The sequence below is a fragment of the Sinohyriopsis cumingii genome, chromosome 12, assembly GCF_028554795.1.
Source record: "Sinohyriopsis cumingii isolate HCF-2022 chromosome 12, ASM2855479v2, whole genome shotgun sequence".
Lineage (NCBI taxonomy): Eukaryota > Metazoa > Mollusca > Bivalvia > Unionida > Unionidae > Sinohyriopsis > Sinohyriopsis cumingii.
The window spans coordinates 41,226,383-41,247,387 of NC_142972.1; the positions used below are offsets into that span (position 1 = coordinate 41,226,383).

The following is a 21,005-nucleotide window of genomic DNA, read 5'->3' on the forward strand; positions in this document are numbered from 1 at the left end:
TGAACTGAGTTTTATTCAATACTTTTTATTACTATGACTTGTGTCTTTCATGCTTTGATTATTTTTGGATTTAATTCGCAATACCGTAAGTTTTTTTTTTTCTTTCTCATTTGTCACTTTGTATTCTAGGGAAATAAATTATTTGTTAAATTTTACAAAACTTGTTGTCTTCACTATTTTCTGTTACTTTATTTTTAGAGCTTAGACTATATATATAATGACCAAACAGGGAACTAAAAAAGGTATATAGTTACTAAGACAAAATAATACATATATCAATATGGATTTCCTGCCAGCTGGCCTTAATACTATTTTGGTTCTACTCTATGACGGCTGGCATTTCGCAATCGAATCTTTTGATTGGTGCAATCAAAAATATAATAATCAAAAGAAGTTAGGACTCGTACTTTCCCACATTGGACTGACAATTGCGCACAACCATCCATTTAATTTTGATACGATAACGGATACAAAATATAACAGTATGCTGTAAGAGCGAGGATGTGAACTTTGACATATCGAAAGCAGTTGGGGACATATAAAAACTGACATTTGTTGATTTTAAAATTGATTTCAAAATTGTAATGTCATTGAACGATTTGGACCTAAACTTTTTTAAGGATTATATTTTGTCGATAGCTATGTCCTCCTGTTGTGCAATAGACTGGTAAGCTTGATATATAAAGACGACGGTCGCGTTTGAGCAATATACACAAGATGTGAGAGGCACGGAACAAGCTAGTAGCTACAAATTTGACGGGACGCCCCGAGAAGCGCCTTTTTGCTCAAACATTCGGAGGAGAACAAGAGATAAACATGGCAAGTACTGTTTATTAATTTTGTTTATTAACTTCTTTGTGTAGTTGGTTAGCATGGTCCAACAAAAGAACGCAATAAATTCCAAGACTACCCCAAAACGCGTCATTAGATGGACCGGAATAAACACCAGAACGAAGGTATTTACCGGAATAAATGCCTGAATAAAGGTATCTACCTGAATAATTGTGTAATACCAAAATAAAACGAGGATTTAATAGTTAAATTGCATAAATATTTAAGTGAATTGGGGGGGGGTCAATTAAATTGACATCCAATTTATAGACCTTCGTGTTTATCGATAAAGTAGTCTGAACAAGTGTGTCTCATTGTGGGCAATAATGATTCAGAAACACTTGCATGCTAATTTTTTTTTTCACTGCTTAAATTCAGTTTATATAGAAGACAATAGAAATGTTAGTTGTAGCAACCAAATTATGCAGAAGAAACAAGACAATTTTTTGTTGTTGTTGTAGGGTTTAACGCCATTTTTCAGCACACGATAGGCTATACATGGCGGCCAGTATTAATGGTGGAGGAAGAACCCGGGTAAACCCCGGAAAGAACCACCGACCCACGAGAAGCTACTGGCAAGCTTTCTCACATACCCACATTAAACAAGACAAATAAACACCTGATTATTTTATCAGATTTATTGTGAATTAAGTTAATTCAAGTACTCAATAATACAAATTAAAATACTTGTATAATATAAAATGTGAAAGAAAGCTAGTACTAATGATTTTGTAGGATGACAAAAGACGAATATAAATACGCAATTTAAAAAAATACAATGTTAGATGCTGCATCATATATCAATTCCCATTATAATTAAAGAAATTGTACATTTCGATTCAATAGGAAAACAATCTTACATAATTTAGATCTAATTATCAATTTAATATCATATAAATATAATAGAGCTCTCAGATGTAGAAATGACAGTAACTTAGCATTGTCATATGCTATACAAATATTTAAATGCATTAATAACCCATGATCAATGTCATTAGTGTTATAAGTCCAGATTTTCTTGTCATTGTTCTTTCATTCACACTTGTCATTCTCTGTCCAGGCTTTTTACCTTTGCTCTTAGTGGCAGCTACTGTCGTCGATCCATTAGTTGAGGTTACATGTTTAGATTCCTTTCAGACAAAATGATATAGTACTTGAGAAAATGTTGCCAAAATGGTATAAATGAAGCTAGTACAAATTTCTTTGGATTTCAATTGTGAAAGCAAATGCTGTCATCAGCAGTTGAGTCTGTTTTTACCTAACTTTTTTTTTCAAGGATGAGGTTCCTATCAACTTAGATGACAGTGTTGTTCATTGTTTTGTTTTTTGCTTTTGTCTGAGATGACAGGTGTAAAGAAAATTATTTGAACCAGGAAATGCAAATGTAATGGCTTTCGCCATTCCAATTACTCGAGGTCACACTTGTCCATGTCGGAGGCTATAACTACAGTTTTAATGCATACAGAAAAGAGAGTAGATTTCAAAATTACTGTTGTCATGTATAAACAATGGACCTATTAAAGCTGGCATTCTACATTGCATAAGGTATCTAAATTCAATGTCTATTTTGTGATTTCATATTTTTCCAGTTATCACCAAATGTGTGTACAAACATTGGAGAAAATTAACAGATTGGTATCTGATTACTAACACCTCAACTAATTTGTAAAGTCCTGAAATAAATAACTTTTGATGACGATCAACCAAGAGTATATTTAATCCTGGTCTGTTCTCAGCTTTACCAAAGAACTCGTGTGACGAATGTCGCCAATAGAACAATGTATTCAAAAGGACTAAAATTCTAAAAGAATATGAATTCTTGATGTGAATACTTAAATTATTTATCACACTGATTATTCAGTGGTAGTGACAGGCCTCTTTAAAGGCCATTTTACATGAAGAAACTGCCACTATTTGGAAGAATATATTCAAGTCTCAGCTGAATTTTTGAATCCTTTATTTGTTCAAATTTGCATAATTTATATGTAAATGAATTCAATTGCTGATAAATTTCATCCCTATATATATCTTAATGTAATTTAAGTTAAATATCAATGGCATCCTTTGCAACAAATACTTGAGTTGCAAACAAAACCCCAATTTTGTTTACAAATGCATGCAATTTAAACCATCTTTACAGTAAACTTTTATTACATTTTGTAAACTAAAAAGTTTGAAAAGAGAGAAAATCTGCATTCTTTGTTGGTTGTACACAATTATTCTAGTAATTTTATTCCAGTATTTATTCCCGTTAATCTAGTGACTGCTCCAAAACACCATCAGCTGCCCTAGATACTTGACAAACAAAGACATCTCCCCTCAGCAATAAAATTTTAGAGATACAATTAAATAAATTCAACAAAAACAATGAACTGTGATCAGTTTTAAGTGACAAAATTATTAAAATGCTGTATCATGTATAACTTTAGAGTAATTGCCAAGAGAATAAATTTGCTCTGACTAAACAAGAGATTTAGATAGAAATGTGATTAATATTCATATCGGATAAATTTATGAAAATTTGATGAAGTATGTGAGCTTTACCCCTCTCTCTCTCTCTCTTTCTATCTTATGGTAGATAATGACGCCGGTATTGTATAAATTAAAATTGAACAACTTCTTAGTAAACCACTTTTTTATGACACAAGAGCAGTAAACTTTGAATAAGTCAGAATTACTGCTAGATTAATATTTCTGATTTTTTTAAAAATAAAAATAATTTTTAAAATAATTTTTAAAATAATTTCATTTGTTTGAATGAGAATTTGAATTTATTAGCAAAAGACATCAGGGTAAGTAAAGTACAGCTAATGCAATATGACTAATTTGTAGACAAGTGTCAGTATGGGCTGCCAAGTGTGATATATTCCTGAAAATGTAACTTCTTGTTTTGATGTTAGATGACCTTGGAAGATGCTACACAGCTCTGTTGTTTAGGTAGTAACATGGCAACACCAAGAATGCAGTATAAGGGGAGACGTCTTACATTGTAGGACTTGTCAGTGATGGCAGAGGTCAAGCAGTCACGTGATATCAGCAATAAACCCCTTTCCAATGTTGTTGTATAAATAAAATTTGAAAATTCTAGATAAAGGATACATACAATTCATAAAAAAGACACAGAATCATCATCATCATTTATTCCAAAAACAATGTCCTGAAGCCTGCAGCTGTAGCAGCATCATCAGTAGCCAAGGTTCCATTATGTTAACCCTATCTACACCTTTGTGGATCAATCGGGTAGATGTATTGCAGTGCTTTGGGTCTGAATTTCATTGGATGCTGTGGCAAGCCACCTCATCCAATCAAATTAAACTTGTTCAAATTTGAACATTGTTCATACATGATCTGGAGAAGGGGAGCACACACCTGGAATGGACTCATAAATGAGCAATTTTCCACTGCCAGTCCATGATTGTAAAATAGTATAGATCCTTTCCCTCAAATACACCTGTTAATCTTGCAAAGTATCCATTTGAAGTCGATGGTCTAATGTACAAAGCAGCACTGGTACATGCTAAGTGGTTAGTTGGCATTGCTATTTAAGGGAGGCAACTATGAAATCCAATAGATGTCGCTAGTACAAAGCACTGAAATATCTGAATGATCCTCCAAGGTGTAGACAGGGTTAACATATCAGAACCTTGGCTAGGAAAGATGCTGTAGCAGCATTCTGGAGAAATCCATATTTGTCGAGCATAGAGAGAAGGTCAATACAGTAGTCCCATGGTACCAAGAAAACCATTGTTGGCAATTGCTCAATGCCCGCTACTTAGTGGCTACTCAATGCTGTCACACATTAGTGGTGGTGAAGTCCAACTTTCGGCTATGACCCGGGCCCATCACCCCATCATAAAGGTCAAAGAATTTATGTTGGGTGAGAATGGTCATACCCAAGACCAACAAGTAGTTCTCCATCTTTTTTCTTCTGACATTACTGGTGGTGCTACCAGTAATGTCAGAAAACAAAGGCAAGAACTACTTGTTGGGTCTAGGACACAACCAGTCATAAATGTCGAAGTATATAAAATGGAGTGAAAGGGTTAGAGGAAACTCGGACTAGATGGTTGGTTGTTCATAACTTGTGTTCATTTGTTTGCTGTTCCCTATTTAAATTGTTCATAATTTTAATTTTTTAAAGTTTAAATTGTATAAGCAATCTGTTGCAAACCACTCTTTGTTGAAGTCTACATAAAACTTTAAAAAAATTATAATTTAAATCTCCCAAGTCAATTTTTATTGTAATCATGTAGAAAGAAATTCAAGTTAATTGCAACCGATTTGAATAAATGTTACTGTAAATTAAAAAATCATAAAAAAAAGAATAAATGATCAAGCCATAATACAGATACAAAACAAGAAGATGAAGTTGGCTTAAGTTAGGAGGCTGATGGACTCAGTCCCTCTCCTCTCTCTCTCTCTCTCTCTCTTTCGCTAGGCAAAGAACATTTTTCCTATAATTTTTGCTCTTTTGGCAAAAGTGATGACTACTGTTTGTTTTCCATTAGGAGGCATTTATGGAAAAATCCTGCTAGTTAAGTCAACCAACATGATTCTATATTAAATATTTCATTTGCAGGTTGTGATTGACAAACTGAGGGCTGTCATGGGCCATCAGGAAAAAATCCGTAACATAGCTGTTATCGCCCATGTCGATCATGGAAAGACAACACTGACAGATTCTCTGTTGGCAAAAGCAGGGATTATTTCCCTTGACCAGGCAGGTACCAAGCTGGCCACAAGCACACGAGAAGATGAAAGACAAAAAGGAATAACAATCAAGTCAACGTATGTGTTATCTCATTTTAAAAAAGTGTCATTAGAAATTTTAAATTACTCATGCCTTGAAATAAAGTGGCAATGACAACTTCTTGTCTTCTGAAAGAAAATGGATTAATTAAAGTGGTCACACTTAGGTATGCCCTTTTTATTCTTCAAATGAAAAGAATTGAGACTAGGTTGAGATAAAATGTCGGTTTTTATTTGCTTACTAGAATACTTGTAAATCTTCCAATATTATATACTGTACAAACTTATAGGCTCCCCCTATCACCCCAATATTAAAAAAGAATGGACATTTCCCCTAACCCGACTGACCCAATGTGTTTTAAATATTTTTTTGCTAAATTATCAAAATATTTTGCTAATTTGTTCTGTGCATAGTTCAAGAAAATAAAACATATACTGATGTTCATACAAATATGGCTTGACTTTTAATGAATCCTACATACCTGTGCTAATTTTGTTCCATGCATTGACAGAAAATCTTTAAAGGGGGGGGGCCTTACGGAAGTTAAGGAGGAATTCACTATCAGTAGTGTGTAAGCTTGTATAAGGATAACAACGACAACATGGTTACCTAATGCTTATCAAGGCGAAGTTCATCCACTAGAAGAACTTTATATTAATGAATATTTTACATATAATCTATAATGTTGGTACGTGAGAAAGCCTGCCAGTAGCTTCTCGTGGGTCGGTGGTTCTTCCCAGGGTTTTCCAGGGTTCTTCCTCCACCAGTTATACTGGCCGCCATGTATAGCCAATCTTGTGCTGAAAAATGGCGTTAAACCTTACAACAACAACAACTACATATAATCTATAGTACCTCCATGCACAAATGCTTATATTAATCTATTACATTCTACAAATGCCAATGAGATAACAAAATTGTAACCTGTTGCTCAGTGAGAAGTCTTTAAAACCTTCCAAGCAAAAGGTTTATTTTTTAAATGATGAAATGCAGTCTTTGTTTCTTTATTGTAGGCAAAAGATGCATGTGTGTCTGTTAATAAGTACAAAAAAACTTTTATTTCAGTGCTGTCTCTCTCTACTATGAACTGGACCCGGTATCCCTGAACACTGACAAGGCTCCTGAAAAAGAGGCCTACTTGGTCAATCTCATTGACTCTCCTGGCCACGTAGACTTTTCCTCCGAGGTAACAGCTGCGCTGAGGGTTGCAGATGGAGCTCTTGTTGTGGTGGACTGCATTAGTGGTAAGGCATAGAACAAACTTTGTGTAAGGTGGCGATGTGGGTCTAATTTGGAAGCTTTAACATTTTTGGAAGCTAAAAGTCCTGTCCATTTCTTTGCTGGATTTGGTTTGGTGCTTTATGGCACAGCAACACAAGTAGGTTATTAAGTGCTGAGGGAATTGCAGTAAAGTGCCTAATTGCCCAAGGACACACCACAGTAACTGACCCAGGCTGGTCTAGTAGAATTCAAACCCATACCCTTTTCCATCATGAATGCGGCACACTAAACACTGTGCCACTGCTGCTCCATCTTGGAAAGAAAAAACAAATTTTGCTTTGATCTGCTATGTTTATTCATTAAGGTTAACATTTTTAGGTGAAAAAATTGGTGTGCTTTAAACGCAGCGAGCAAAATATGTCAACTTGTAAAACATTGGTGTAGACACACAGCCCTTTCCACTAATTTGGTTTTAAAGAAATACTGTACATGTCATAAGTTACACCATGGAAGGCTTGTAAATACAAGATGTTAAGTGCAACATTGGCACAATGGTTTGCTTGTCAGACTCGCAAGGTGCAAGTTAAAATTCTATTTGGAAAAGTCCTTTTTGATCGCAGTGATGTATGTTTCTGGGCAAGACACTTTAACTTGAATAGTCTCTGCACTATATACCCTTTAATGTGTTGATGTGCCATTAAATAACAAACAAAATTATTGTAGTAAAACCTTTGAAATAATGGTAGACATGGCATCATTTAATTTTTTGATGCACAAGTGAAATGTACACTCCCAATTCTAAGTTTGCATGTTCCTAATGCTTTAAGGGAAGACAATGGATTCCTATTGCCAGACTTTGTAACATGAGATTTCAGATAGTGAAATCTGTCTAATCCAGATCCAGACAATTCTGAACAAGTTATTTTGTTCTGTCCAGAATGCATTTTGTATTCTGTTATTTCAGTCTTTATTAAACACCTGTTGATCCAATGAAACCAAATTATTTTCTGTCAGAAAAACATTTTTTAGCCTCAAATGTGTTTCAGTTTATGATAGTTTTATTGTATTAATTCTCTACAACTGGAAAAGAGCTGAGCTTTTATGTTCTGTTTTGCAGGTGCCTGTGTGCAGACAGAGACTGTACTGAGACAAGCATTGATGGAGAGGATCAAACCCGTATTGATGATCAACAAGTTGGACCGAGCGATATTTGAAACACAGCTGTCTCCAGAAAGTTTGTACCAGCAGCTTCGCACTATCATCGAGAATGTTAACATAATTCTAGCAACATACGGAGGGGAAGAGTCATCACCGGTTTACACCATTGTAAGTCGGGGTAACCAGGATTTTTCTGGGAACAATCTCTGTAAAAAATGTGTAACAGGGAAATATCCATCTTGATTTGAAATAGATCTTTAGCGTATCTAGTATAACTATACAATTTATCTATATATTTCTTTTTGCATGAAATTATTACTTACTGTAATGTGTGCTATAAAACGTCTTGGGTAGGGCAATGAAATAGAAAATAACCAAGGATAAATATTGCAATATGTAACTTGGTCAATCTTATTCATTCTGCATGGGAAATCCTTTAAAATGAGAGCCATTTCAACAAGTCAGAAAAAGTAATAAGAAAACATTCTGCATTCATCATAAAAAATCTGCCTTTCTCAAATACCCCCCCCCCCATTCTTTTAGATAATCATGCCTTGATATCTCTAAAATTGTTTAGGTGCAAGGGGTAGGATTGTAGATTTCTTTATTCTGCCCTTTTGACAAAGAAAGTATTGATAATTTTCAAGAAAAAAACGAATTATGAAAGGTCCACATTTGTCCATTAACCTTTTACCTCATAGAGTGTATAGCTTTTTAGCCCTTCAATACACATGAAGCAAAGTTACCCACTACAGTGTGCTATAAATAGAACATCTGTTACCTATTCAACTCCATACACATAGGCCTGCCTGTTAACTGTTAAGCAGTGTAGTGTATGTTACGTTTGACAGCAATTTTAACCATTTTACATTTTTGGTACACATCTATTATGTATGGAAAAATTTAAGAGTAAATCCGATCATTATAGCTGTGTAATTATTTTTCACAGAAGAATTTTTTATGTGCTTTAAAATCTTGAGAGAACTCATTCACCGTCAAGTCAGTAAAGCCGCGTGATCAACCGTAGCTGCCATTTCTCATACTCAATATTTACAAGCTCTTTTCTGCGTCTACATTACTAAGTCAACTGAATTTGATAATTTATAAAAACTAATTGCTACCTACATCAATATCAGAGCCTTTACCCAAGTTATTGAAGCTTTCATAGTTGTGATTCTAATTGTGAAAAGTACTGAACGAAATCCGCGACTTCCATTTTGGAGAGTGGAGAATATGACCCAGTTACTTTAAGTAGCATATTTCGACCAGAGCATAAACAGCGACCATGTGATCTGACGTAATGGTCATTCACAGCAATGAATGAGGTATCTAATAGGGGGTTTTCCCCAAAGGTGGCACTATGAAAACCTGCTAAAAATGGCTGATGTTTACAGCAGGCATCAAAAGGCACTTTTATGCGAATGGAGTAGACCTGGCATCCAAAGGTGCTTGTATGCGAATCAGGTAGAGGCATCTAAAGGCGCTTGTATGTGTATGGAGTAGAGGTGCCCAAAGGCGCTTGCATGAGGTAAAGGGATAATATGAAAGTATTGAACATAGATTGCAATTTAATTTATTCAGTAATGAAAAACAGTCAACATCAAGAACTAAGCCTTTGTGTACATGCTTGTTTTTGGTCAGTTATTGGGGATTTTGTTTTGTACAAATTGTAACAGTTTTTTCTTTCTTTCTGCTGTAATGCACGATTCAGACTAAAATGAATAAAGCAAAACTGTACAATTTCTAGACAAGTTTACTGTTATTTTGTTAAAATTATTGGATTATTTGGTTTGATTCATGTTCAGCTTGATCCATCAAGAGGAAATGTTGCATTTGGATCTGGTCTACATGGATGGGGATTTAACTTGAAACAGTTTGCCTCCATGTACTCAAAAAAGACAGGAGTAAAGGAGGAGAGATACATGGCAAGACTATGGGGAGACAACTTCTACAATTCTGAAACAAAACAGTGGAGCAAGTCACAGGAAAAGGGTTATGAGCGAGGGTTCAACAAGTTTGTTTTGGAGCCTTTGATTCAGGTATGTTAAAATAACAGAACTGGTATTTTATTCAACAAAACATTGATTAGACCAGAATAAAAGAAAAAAAATTGGACGTGAATTGACAAATATATCATATTAAAAAATTTAAAATATTCAAATTTAAAATTTAATTTAATGTAAATTTAGCATGATTATGCCTTGCATGTCAGTTTATAAATTGGATAATGTTTTTAACCACTTTGAATTTGACTATAAATTTCGTGAAAATAAGAAAAAGAAAAGAAATATTATATTGCAGCTATTGTTTTCATTTTTTTTTCAAGAACTTCAGACTTAAAATGTAGGTTTTTCTTTAGAATGCTAAATGTTTGATGAAAACTTGTCTTAAATAGTACCTAAATTTCACTATCGTTAATGTTACTACAACCACCCTAAAATCTGAGTGATACTTGTAGTTGCATAAAAACTAACCTCAATGACAGCCAAAATAGTGACTATTATGCATTATGAAAATTACATATTGAGTGATGTCTAAATCATCCAGATGCTAAAAGCAACCAAGGCCAATGAAACTGAAAAAGTGGAGAAAATGGCATCGAAGCTTGAAATTAAAGTTAGCCAAGAAGAGTTAGAACAAGAGGGCAAACACCTGATGCGTAAAGTCATGAAGAAATGGATGCCAGTTGCAGATGCTATGTTGGATATGATAATTAGCCATTTGCCTTCCCCCTTGGTGGCACAAAAGTATCGGACAGAAATTCTCTATGAAGGACCACTTGACGATCCAGCAGCTACAGGTTCCTTATTTATTATTATTTTTATTATTATTATTGATCATTTTTCCTTTTGAAAATATTTTACTTAAAGTTAGATTTTTAGGGTATCTATTTTAATGCTAAACTTTTGTAATTCTTTCTAACATAAAGAAAATGGATTAATTAAAGTGGCAGAAAAAATAGTTATCTAATGTTTAATAAATACCATACTAAACTTGTCTAAATGTATTATCATTTAACAGAACATGATGTCAAAGAGATAGTACAAGTAAAGGTAGTTTTTTGAAAACGTAACTTAGGTTTTCTTTCAAGATTACATTGCCGAAAGAAATGCCTTGCATATTAAACACATTTCACTATTGCGTTCTCTATAGGTTACGATAATCTTTTTCGAAAGTTTTCTTAAGACGGATGCATGGTATAAAAGTCTGCATGTTTTTAAATTGGATATAATTTGCTATTTAAGTTGATTCTTGTTTTAATTAATGAACTATTACAACAACTATTGGTCTAATTAAGTCAAATCATTTGGGGTCCATGCAGCTGTCCAAATTTGTTTTCTGTTACTATGATTCTTGTTTATAGCAATGAAGGCATGTGATCCAAATGGCCCATTGATGCTGTACATTTCTAAAATGGTACCATCCCTAGACAAGGGCAGATTTTATGCAGTGGGCCGTGTTTTCTCTGGTACTGTTGCAACTGGCCAAACCGTGAGAATCATGGGACCTGACTACAACCCTGGCAAAGAGAAGAATATTGACCTCTTTGTTAAGAACATACCCAGGTACAAATTTAAAAGTTGTGGACATTTTCAAATTAATACTTCAGAATTTTACCAATTTTCTCTCTCTCTCATATACATGTTATGCCTTTTTTTTATAGTGGAAAGCTTTATTAGAGTTTGAGAACTTGTAGACCAATTATATGTGCTTTGTTATATTGCAAAAGAATATGCTTAAAATAGAGTAGTACCAAATTGTTTACGTTGGGTCCATTCTGTGTATTTGGTTGATATATAGTCATTAGTTTTTTGTGTTTAGTTTGCACATATCCAAAGTGACTTGATAAATCCTTATATTAAATGCCTAGTTTGATTTATAATGTCAGATCCAATGTTAGCATGGATTCTTGACTTTAAGTGCTTTTGTCATGAACTGTACAAAGGATTTTATGGTTATGTTATTTACCAGGATTACTATTGAACATTTATATCACCTGTTTGAAGTATTCAAGAGAACATACCAAAGATACATGGAATATAAAGTTTTGTTTGCTTGTAGGACTGTAGTGATGATGGCAGGGACTGTGTTGCCAGTTGATGACGTGCCTTGTGGAAACATCGTAGGCCTGGTAGGCATTGATAAGTATCTCCGCAAGACTGGAACCATATCCACATATGATCATGCACACAACTTGAAGGTAATTTGTAGACAAGATGTAGCAAGATTTAGATCTTTATAATCAGAAAAAAGATTGTCTGCCTTTCTCACTGAACAAAATCATTCGTAGAGAAATTTACCTTGCTGATTAAGTGAAGATTTATATGCCAATTTTTGTTTTGAATAAGCCAAATACAGTATTATTTGAAAGAACCAGAATAACTGTAGGATACTAGAAATTAGATCTATATGTTTAAAGCTTCTTTCTGTGGTTACATTCAGGATTTTTAACCACCAAATTGCTTGGTCCAACAAAGAGAATGTGAACGAGTAAGAAATAACTGATTTTAGTGTTTAATTCAGTCCCTCAAGCCCTCAGTAGTCATCTTTTTCCATATAATGGACTCTGTTTTTTTGGCAACCAAATGTTTTAGCTGGATAATTCTGACTATTATAAACTCCATCCCTAGGTCTTGAAGTTTTCAGTCAGCCCAGTTGTAAAAGTGGCCGTTGATGTTGTGAATCCTGCAGATCTTCCAAAACTAGTCGAAGGATTGAAAAGACTTTCCAAATCAGACCCAATGGTTCAGGTAAGCCTTTTTTTCTTTTATTCTTTCCTATCCTCAATCTTGCCTGACATTTTTTCTTTGAATATTTTCCATTTTACTTCTAGTTTGGAAGTAAATGAGTGTTAGCTTTTTTTCCCAGTGGCAGCTGTCAGTGTACATTAATTGGGTACATGAAAGAGTTCTGAGGGAAGAATTCAAAGAAATTCAGAAATATTGTTACTAGTATTACACATTTTTATAAAAATTTACATTTTGTGCATTACACATTTTATTTTGTTATTTCCTGCACCAGTTTAACACTACATAGATCAATTTCTAAAAAATATTAATCTGTTTCCTTAAATTCTTTGAAGTTCAATTCTTCAGGTTGTGCTTTTAAAAAAAAAAGAATAAAAACACGTTTGTGCTTCTTGATCAGGAATTAAATCATTGAAGAAATTTTAAACATCTTCTTTGAACTCTTTTGCAGTGTACTTTTGATGGTGGTCAGCACATTGTAGCTGGAGCAGGTGAACTACACCTGGAAATATGCCTTAATGACCTGGAAAATGAATATGCAAGTGTACCCATCAAGGTGAGAAAACTACTCAACTTGTGCGTCTTGTTGTTGTGACATTTTTGTTATACTAAATTTTGATTTAATACATGCTTTTTCAACTTCTTGTATGTATCAAAGTCAAACCTGGTGATCTAGAAGAAGCTAAAAAACTGCTTTTGAGTTTGAGGTCTTGCCAAACTCGGATTTTGTCTTGGCAGCCTTTTGCTTGAAGTGGCCACTTCGCAATCATACAGATTATAGTCATTTTTCTGTTTGAGTCTTCTTTTGAATCCACATGTCTTCTGATGGCCTTTGAAAACCATTCTGTTGGGATATTCATTCTTTGTTACTGTGTAATGGAGGATAAGTCATCTCCATAAAGTATTAGTATTTCCGTCTCATTTATTTTGATACAATCTTTGAGTATTCAAGCACATATATGAACAGGTTTTATCAAAAGAAAACTGTAGCAAAAGAAACTGAACTGAAATGAAATTAACTTGATCATGTGTTAAAGTGTTTCAAACAAAAAATATTTTATGCATCAAATTGTGTCACTTTTATAATATTGCATACTAAAGCTAATATATATTACATTCATCAATAATTTTTGTAATAATCATTCCATTAGAAATCTGCACCAATAGTCAACTACCAAGAAACAGTGAGTGATGTATCCGATAGAATATGTCTGGCCAAGTCAAACAACAAGTTATGCCGTCTTTTCATGACCTCAGAGCCACTGCCAGAAGGATTGGCGGGTGAAATGGAACAGGTACTGTCAAGTATATTTGAGTACATTTACTTTACTCTTTGTTTGCGCATGATTGTGAGTTGTAAATAGAATGTTTACATAGCATTTGAGTTTGTAATATTCTAGGTCAAGTTTTGTTTACAATTACACTGTAATTTTGAGTTGGAATGATTCACATCTAGGTCAAGTGAAAATGTGTGTGATAAAGAGTATAAATAGGGATTTGATAAACAAATCATTCCGGTTTTATATCAGTCTGTGAGAATCCATGGTCACAGTTTGCAGTTGTATTGTTGAAATTGCATACAATTTGATGGGAAATGTTTAGTTAAAATATTCACTGGAATAAGGTGCTTATTGAAATTTGCAGAAATACACTACTTTGGGATTATTGTGAACTCATTCAAAGATATTCTGGATTAATTTACTTGGAGCCTTCTATATTTTTAGACTTTTGATAGGACATTTAGGAATATGTGGAATGAACTCACAAAAACATGTCTTATGAAATTTTACTCAGTATTGTAGAGAAATAAATTGCTTGTTGATTGTACTTAAATTGTTGGTTTCACTTCCTGTCTGTTACACATTTAAGACCTAGATTCATAACAGTACATACTGATGTTTCCATTTATTCACATTAGGGGACCTCCATATCACAATAAAATAAGTTGCTTAAAGTCAGATGGTCTAATGTATACACAATAAGCACTCTTGCAATAATATGCTGGTCATTTTGTAATGATGTATATATTTTATTTCTTTTGAAAGGTAAAATACCAGATGTTGAATCCACCAGTAAATGATGTCCCATAAATTTATCCTTCTCAGAAACTATGAAATGTATTAATGTAGCCTAGAAAAGTGCTAATGGATCGTGATATTAACCTTATATTGATATTATCTTTATATTTATATTAAGCATATAGATCCAAAAACTTCCACTCAATCATTTCCCCCACCCCACCCCCAATTGTGTAAAATACTAGCCCAGAGTGGATTGCTTCAGGGGTTTGATGGCAATCTTGTGGAAATGTTCGATTTCATTTGATTGCCATTTCATTACTTGGGACTGAATTTCATATTGCAAATAAATCCCATTCTGAGGCGTAATGTTGTAATGTTCTTTGATTTCCTTACCATGATGGTCAGCTACAATTTGTTTTCAGGGAACCATCAGATTTGATCAAGACTTGAAAGAGAGGAATAGACACCTTGTAGAGACATACAATTTTGATCTGGATGTGACGAAGAAAATCTGGTGTTTTGGCCCTAACGGAAATGGCCCCAATATGTTTGTGGACCTGACCAAGGGGGTTCAGTACCTGACTGAAATCAAAGACACCTTGAAAGCAGGATTTGAATGGGTCACCCATGAGGTATGTGTTTTCTGTAATTCCATTTGCAGCATTAGCATCATTCAACTTATCAAAAGCAGCTGGTATTTGGATTACCTCATTCATTTGCCTTGTTGTCGTTCTTACATTCCCCAACTCTCGAGATAAATTTCTTCTCAAACAAGAGTCATTTTTGTTTTATGATGACAAATGTATCTGAGGTCATATTCTCCCTTGATATTTGATGATTTTAAGGAAGGATGAGGCTGACATTTCTTGGCATTGTTTATACTGTTACCACATCAGCACCAATATTCATGAACTTATAAAATGAAGTGATGAGTATGGATGGATGCAAATTAAGAAAAACATTCCTAGTTTGTAAAACACATATTCACATGCTTTGATCCAGATCCCTAAATTCAAGCCTTTAGGGTATGACCCTGAGGATAAGGATTGACCCTGGGACAGATGTCAATAGGATATGTCCTTGAGGATAAGGATTGACCCTGGGACAGATGTCAGTAGGATATGTCCTTGAGGATAAGGATTGACCCTGGGAAAGATGTCAGTAGGCTATGTCCTTGAGGATAAGGATTGACCCAGTGACAGCTGTCACTGCCTAATGTTCCTGAGGATGGGACAAATTATGGTGGGGTATGTGTGTGTTTTCATGCCCAGCAAGTATTTACATGATGATGGGTTGGGGTCTTAATTGTTTACAAGCTATGAAATAGGATCCAAGCCCCTAGTGTAGAGATGGATCCCATGAACAAAGTCAGTTTAATATATAAAATATCCCCCTGTGCCTAGTAAATGCATATATCATCATAAGGCAGGGATCTTAAATGTTTCCAATGGTATGACCCAGAAGCCAAGTTATTCAGGGTAAGGGTAGACCTCAGGGTCAAGGGTCACTTGCAGTTATTTTATACAATTGTCTATTCATGCCAATTAGGTTGATATATATAGTTAATATAGGGCAGAGATTTTGGTAGTTCCTGTGTTGTTACTACAATGGGGTAAGTTCTTAGGAGTAGGGAAGGAACATAGGAGTCCCAGTCTGATATATATCACTTGTGCAAATTGTCATAGTAGGGAGACCTTGCAAAAAATTTTGGCACAATCAGCATCCATAGAGCTATCTTTAATCCTGGTTCATGTCAAGCTGTAGCAGATCAAGGGCATCACGACCATACATAGCTATGTTTGTACATGCACACTTGCAATATCACCTCACTTCAGTTCATAAAATGTACATTTTTGCATGAAGAAATGTCAAGACTTTTAGAATAAATTATATAGTTCTGATGATCTTTTTCCCTCAAAACAGGGGGCGGTGTGAGACCTTGGGAATTTGGGATATTAAATATAAATTTGTTATCAGCAAGTGCAATGTGCATGTACTTCTCCTGTATGTGGAATCACATATTTATATTTTATATTATTCTCATTGACATTTTCTAGGGAGTTCTATGTGAAGAGGTTACAAGAGGTGTCCGATTCAATCTGCATGATGCCCATATCCACTCTGATCCCGCCCATCGCAAGGGATCGCAACTCATCCCAGCTTCCCGTAGATGCATGATGGCCTCGATGTTGACAGCAAAGCCACGGCTATTGGAGCCTGTATATTTGGTTGAAGTGCAGGTAACTGCTAAATATTTGAAAAATGTTTTCACATGAATATCACGTTTTTCATTATAAATGCTATTCTAAACAAAGAAAACACCTAAAAAGAGCAAAGTACTTGAGACAAAATGTAACATGGCATTTGCTTGTAATACAGAAAAGTTTGTCATGGTTTGCAGAAGTTTATAAAGCTACACTTCCAAATTTAATCCCACAGAGGATATTTTCTTTACATGTATTCAGTTTTCTCATTCTTAAATGATTATTAAAATAATTTATTGTATTACATCCCCAAAGTTTAAGTTTCATTAAATGCCATTTAAATAACATTTATCATACAATGACTTTTCACTTTTATTAATTTGTAAACAATTTATTTAAAAAAATCAGTTTTTGTTAAATCCAAAATGTTCTTGCATGTGTGTTTGTGTGTATATGTGTGTTTGTCTGTGTGTAATATGGGCCCATGGCAAACATTTTGTAGGAGTAAATTTAATAGCACAAATCCTGGTCCTATGCCTTTTTGAGTTGGTATTTTAATCAGTTTTTACTTTTCTGTTGTAGTGCCCTAGCTCAGTGGTCGGAGTAGTATTTAATATTATATCACGAAAACGAGGCAACATCATCAGCGCAACTGAATTGGATGGTACTCCACTGAGTTTGGTCAGGGCCCACATGCCAGTGAATGAATCTTTTGGTGAGTACAATCTTTTCACTTTTAGTTAACCTTTTTTTTAATTTCTTATTCTTTCAGTTCTTTTTTTTTTCAACATTAGAGAACACAACTCCTGTAATAGGTATAACCAGCAACAGTCATAAGTATTATTTCAAAATTGTTACAATATGATATACGAGCTCATATTTGGCTATGTGAACTGCAGTTTATATGGTTGTCTTGAGAACTTAGTGATTCTTTTGGGACAAAATCGATTCAGTCTTTGGACAATATCCTGGCCATAGCCTTTACTCGGTGTTTGTCCATATTCTGTAATATGATCTATATTAATGTTGCAAATTGTGCAAGATTGTAATTGTTGCCTGATGATACGTGAATGTTATGTGTTTATTCTCAAGAAACTGATTAAAACTTTGATAGCTGGCTATCCTTTGTAGTATCTCCATTTTCTTGAACATTTGGTAGTTTACTCTTTAATAAACCCTTTCACAAGCTCATTCTCAGTCATATTTTAATATCTGCAAGTAATGCATTTGTATGTCAAGTTGTGTGATTTTTTTCTTCCTTCCCTGTTTGTAGGTTTTGTTGGAGAGCTTAGAGGCAACACTAGTGGCCAAGCCTTCCCACAATGCACGTTTGATCATTGGCAACTGTTGCCAGGTGACCCTCTTGACAACATGTCTCAAGCTGGTCAGACTGTTAGAGAGATACGGCAAAGAAAAGGATTAAATGTTGTCATCCCATCACTGGACAACTTTTTGGACAAAATGTGAATTAAAAGTGAAAATTTTAACTCCAAGTTCCACATTATTATGACCCATTGTGTTTTTATATATGCAAAAAAAGTCAGTTTGATTTAATAATTTTTAAGGTTAACTGCACTTAAAAAATGAACACAGCATCAATTTCATCACAAAAAGAAATGCAATGAGCAAGCAAAACAGGAGACGAGAAATGAAGGAAATAAAGAAATGTTGAATGAAGTTATTGTTCACTTTTTCTTTGACATTGTTATAATGTGTTGGAGAAAGAGAGAGAGTATTTATTTATAAACATTTGATTGGGTGTACAAGGAAATGAGATTCTTGTCACACAAAAAAGTCTGGTTATAACGTGTAGGTTTTACATTTTTAAAAGGACTTTGCTACCTACTTTAAGCATAATTAAGGTTACATATACCCAAGTTATAGACAGTCGCCTATTGTTCTGGTATCACACTCTTTAGTAATTTTTGTCAATAGATTTACAATACTTTTGTTAACCATAAGAGGTCGTCATGGATAATAATTTGCAGTTGGTTTCAGTAATTTTGGGGTGGTTCTGTTAATGAACTTACAAAATTCTATCTAATTGGCACCTGTAGTGCATGGTTTCATACAGAGAAGTAACCTGGACTTTCTTGCAGATATGCTTCAGGTACAAATTTTAACTGTGGACAGTTTCTGCAAGCATATCATTTCAAATCTATGACTTGCCATTGTGGCAGATATACTATAAAGTTGTGTTGAAAGCAAACTTATTCCTAGTAAACATCTCTGCTGATATGCCTATGTGCTTCATAAAGCATAACAAAAATACAACACATAACACATGGGAAGCTTTTATACAGGAGTTCTACAGCAAATGTTTTATTCATAGCAAATCTTTCATGATCATTATTCCTGTATCAACAGTTTTAAAACAAATTTTTTTTCTCACAAATTCTATACAGTTTTATGAGAGTGATAAGAACTTGAATGATCATGTGACTTGAACATGTGTGCAGTTCCAGTGTTAGTGTATGCATGACAAAATCGCACACATCTAGCAAACTGAAACCTTCTCAATCACATGAGAGTAAAGATTACAGTTATGAAAGGCACCCTAAAACATTTACCTGCTTTAAATATCTTGCTTGCAGATATGCAGTAAGTAAATAAATTAAAACCTTGGAAATTACACTAAAAGAAGGTATTAGAGCCAAATGGTCTTTCAGGCAGATGTGCATTAGATATTAGGGCGACTTTCAAATGACAGTATTTTGAAAAGACTTGCTCTTGAATATTTAATGGATTATTAAGAGAAGTTTTGAAAGCGTCATATAATAAAAGAGGGAACTACTACTTACGTATTTTACAAGTATTGAAGTTGCATTTGCACAATTAAGGAGGCACTGTAAATTATAAATGTGCATGTACAACAAAACTGATCAGCACCATATATTTTATTTCAGATATGTGCCAGCATGTAGCGTCGTTATGATTTCATTTCTTTTATTGCGTATAGTAACGAACATTTTCATTTGGAGCAATTTTGGGGAGAATAAAATTGTAGGGGTGGGTGGGTGTTACGTTTGCTATGCCCCAGTTATATAGTCATGTATAAGATATAATCTACCTATCTTGGGAATATTACCGCGGCCTTGTGTTCGGTCTCTAAAGATTGCCGAGGGGTTAGTGTTGAACTTTTATGCAAGATTACCATGACCAGCTAGAGACTGGAAACTTGAGTTGGCAAAGGCGACCGGTCGCGTCACTTAACAAAGGCTTGCCGTTATCACACAAACATGTTAAAGGTTTATTCAAGGAAAGTCCGGGGGGGAGGGAACGGGGCGTGTTCTTATCCGTCCCCACGTTGACAGACAGCGAGACGTACATTGTCCGCTAAATTTGATTGGATCGGTCAACAGCGATATCCAATCAATAATTGAGATAGAGGGCGTGATTACAATTAGACTTGAATAATACCTTCCGAACTCGTAAGATTAACTTGGTATTCACCTGGAAGGATTGCAGATCGAAAGGGTTTGCTCCAAGAACGAAGCCACTCGTAATCTGGTGGCAGAACTTAGAGGCAGATTCTAAGGAAAGACAAAGTTTCGAAAAGGAAGCTTTTAAGGGGAGAGAGAACTTGCGGTTCTATTGGGTCCCAATTCTTCAAGAGTTGGAGACGGAATTGAGACTGTAGCCGAGACAGTGAAAGTCGACAGAAGTGTAGACGTGTAGGAGGAGTCTAGAGAAAGTTGAGAAGAAATCTGGAGAAAGATCAGGGAGGAAGAGGAGAAGGAATTGGGAGAAATAAGAGAGAGTAAGGATGCAACAGATGAGTAGAAATACAAGAACAGGTGGAAATCAATCTCACACTGCTAATCAAGTGATGCAATAGGCTTATTAAAGGGTCGAGTGGAAGGAGTGTAATTGGAAATTTGAGTCATTTGATTATTGAATTATTATTAAAATTGTTATTCATTGAATTTCAACCTTTTTGTATATTTAACCATCTAACCGTCGGTATTGCTGACTGGAGGATCGGATTTTTACATCCATCTTTCACTAAATTTAACTTCAACAAAATAGAGCTTGGATGGGACTTCTATAATAGTTTAAATAAAATATTGGG

General features: G+C 34.6%; 1 protein-coding gene across 1 annotated transcript; it reads left to right on the forward strand.

Moving 5' to 3' along the window:
* The first annotated feature begins 635 nt into the window (after positions 1-635).
* On the forward strand, positions 636-18,610 carry LOC149786321 (elongation factor 2-like). Its single transcript, XM_089976722.1, has 15 exons — positions 636-819; positions 5,411-5,619; positions 6,647-6,825; positions 7,920-8,128; positions 9,766-9,999; positions 10,508-10,760; positions 11,325-11,526; positions 12,023-12,161; positions 12,592-12,711; positions 13,160-13,264; positions 13,860-14,003; positions 15,152-15,361; positions 16,787-16,969; positions 17,516-17,648; positions 18,207-18,610. Exons 1-15 carry the CDS (start codon positions 817-819, stop codon positions 18,398-18,400), a joined length of 2,517 nt encoding a protein of 838 aa, XP_089832848.1. The 5' UTR covers positions 636-816; the 3' UTR covers positions 18,401-18,610.
* Positions 18,611-21,005: the final 2,395 nt, after the last annotated feature.

What these genes read in the sequence shown, in the direction of transcription:
- LOC149786321 (XM_089976722.1), top strand. An exon ending in TTTTGGAGCCTTTGATTCAG is followed by an intron (nt 10,000 to 10,507) that starts GTATGTTAAAAT and finishes TAAATCATCCAG; the next exon opens with ATGCTAAAAGCAACCAAGGC. An exon ending in GCCAGTGAATGAATCTTTTG is followed by an intron (nt 17,649 to 18,206) that starts GTGAGTACAATC and finishes CCCTGTTTGTAG; the next exon opens with GTTTTGTTGGAGAGCTTAGA.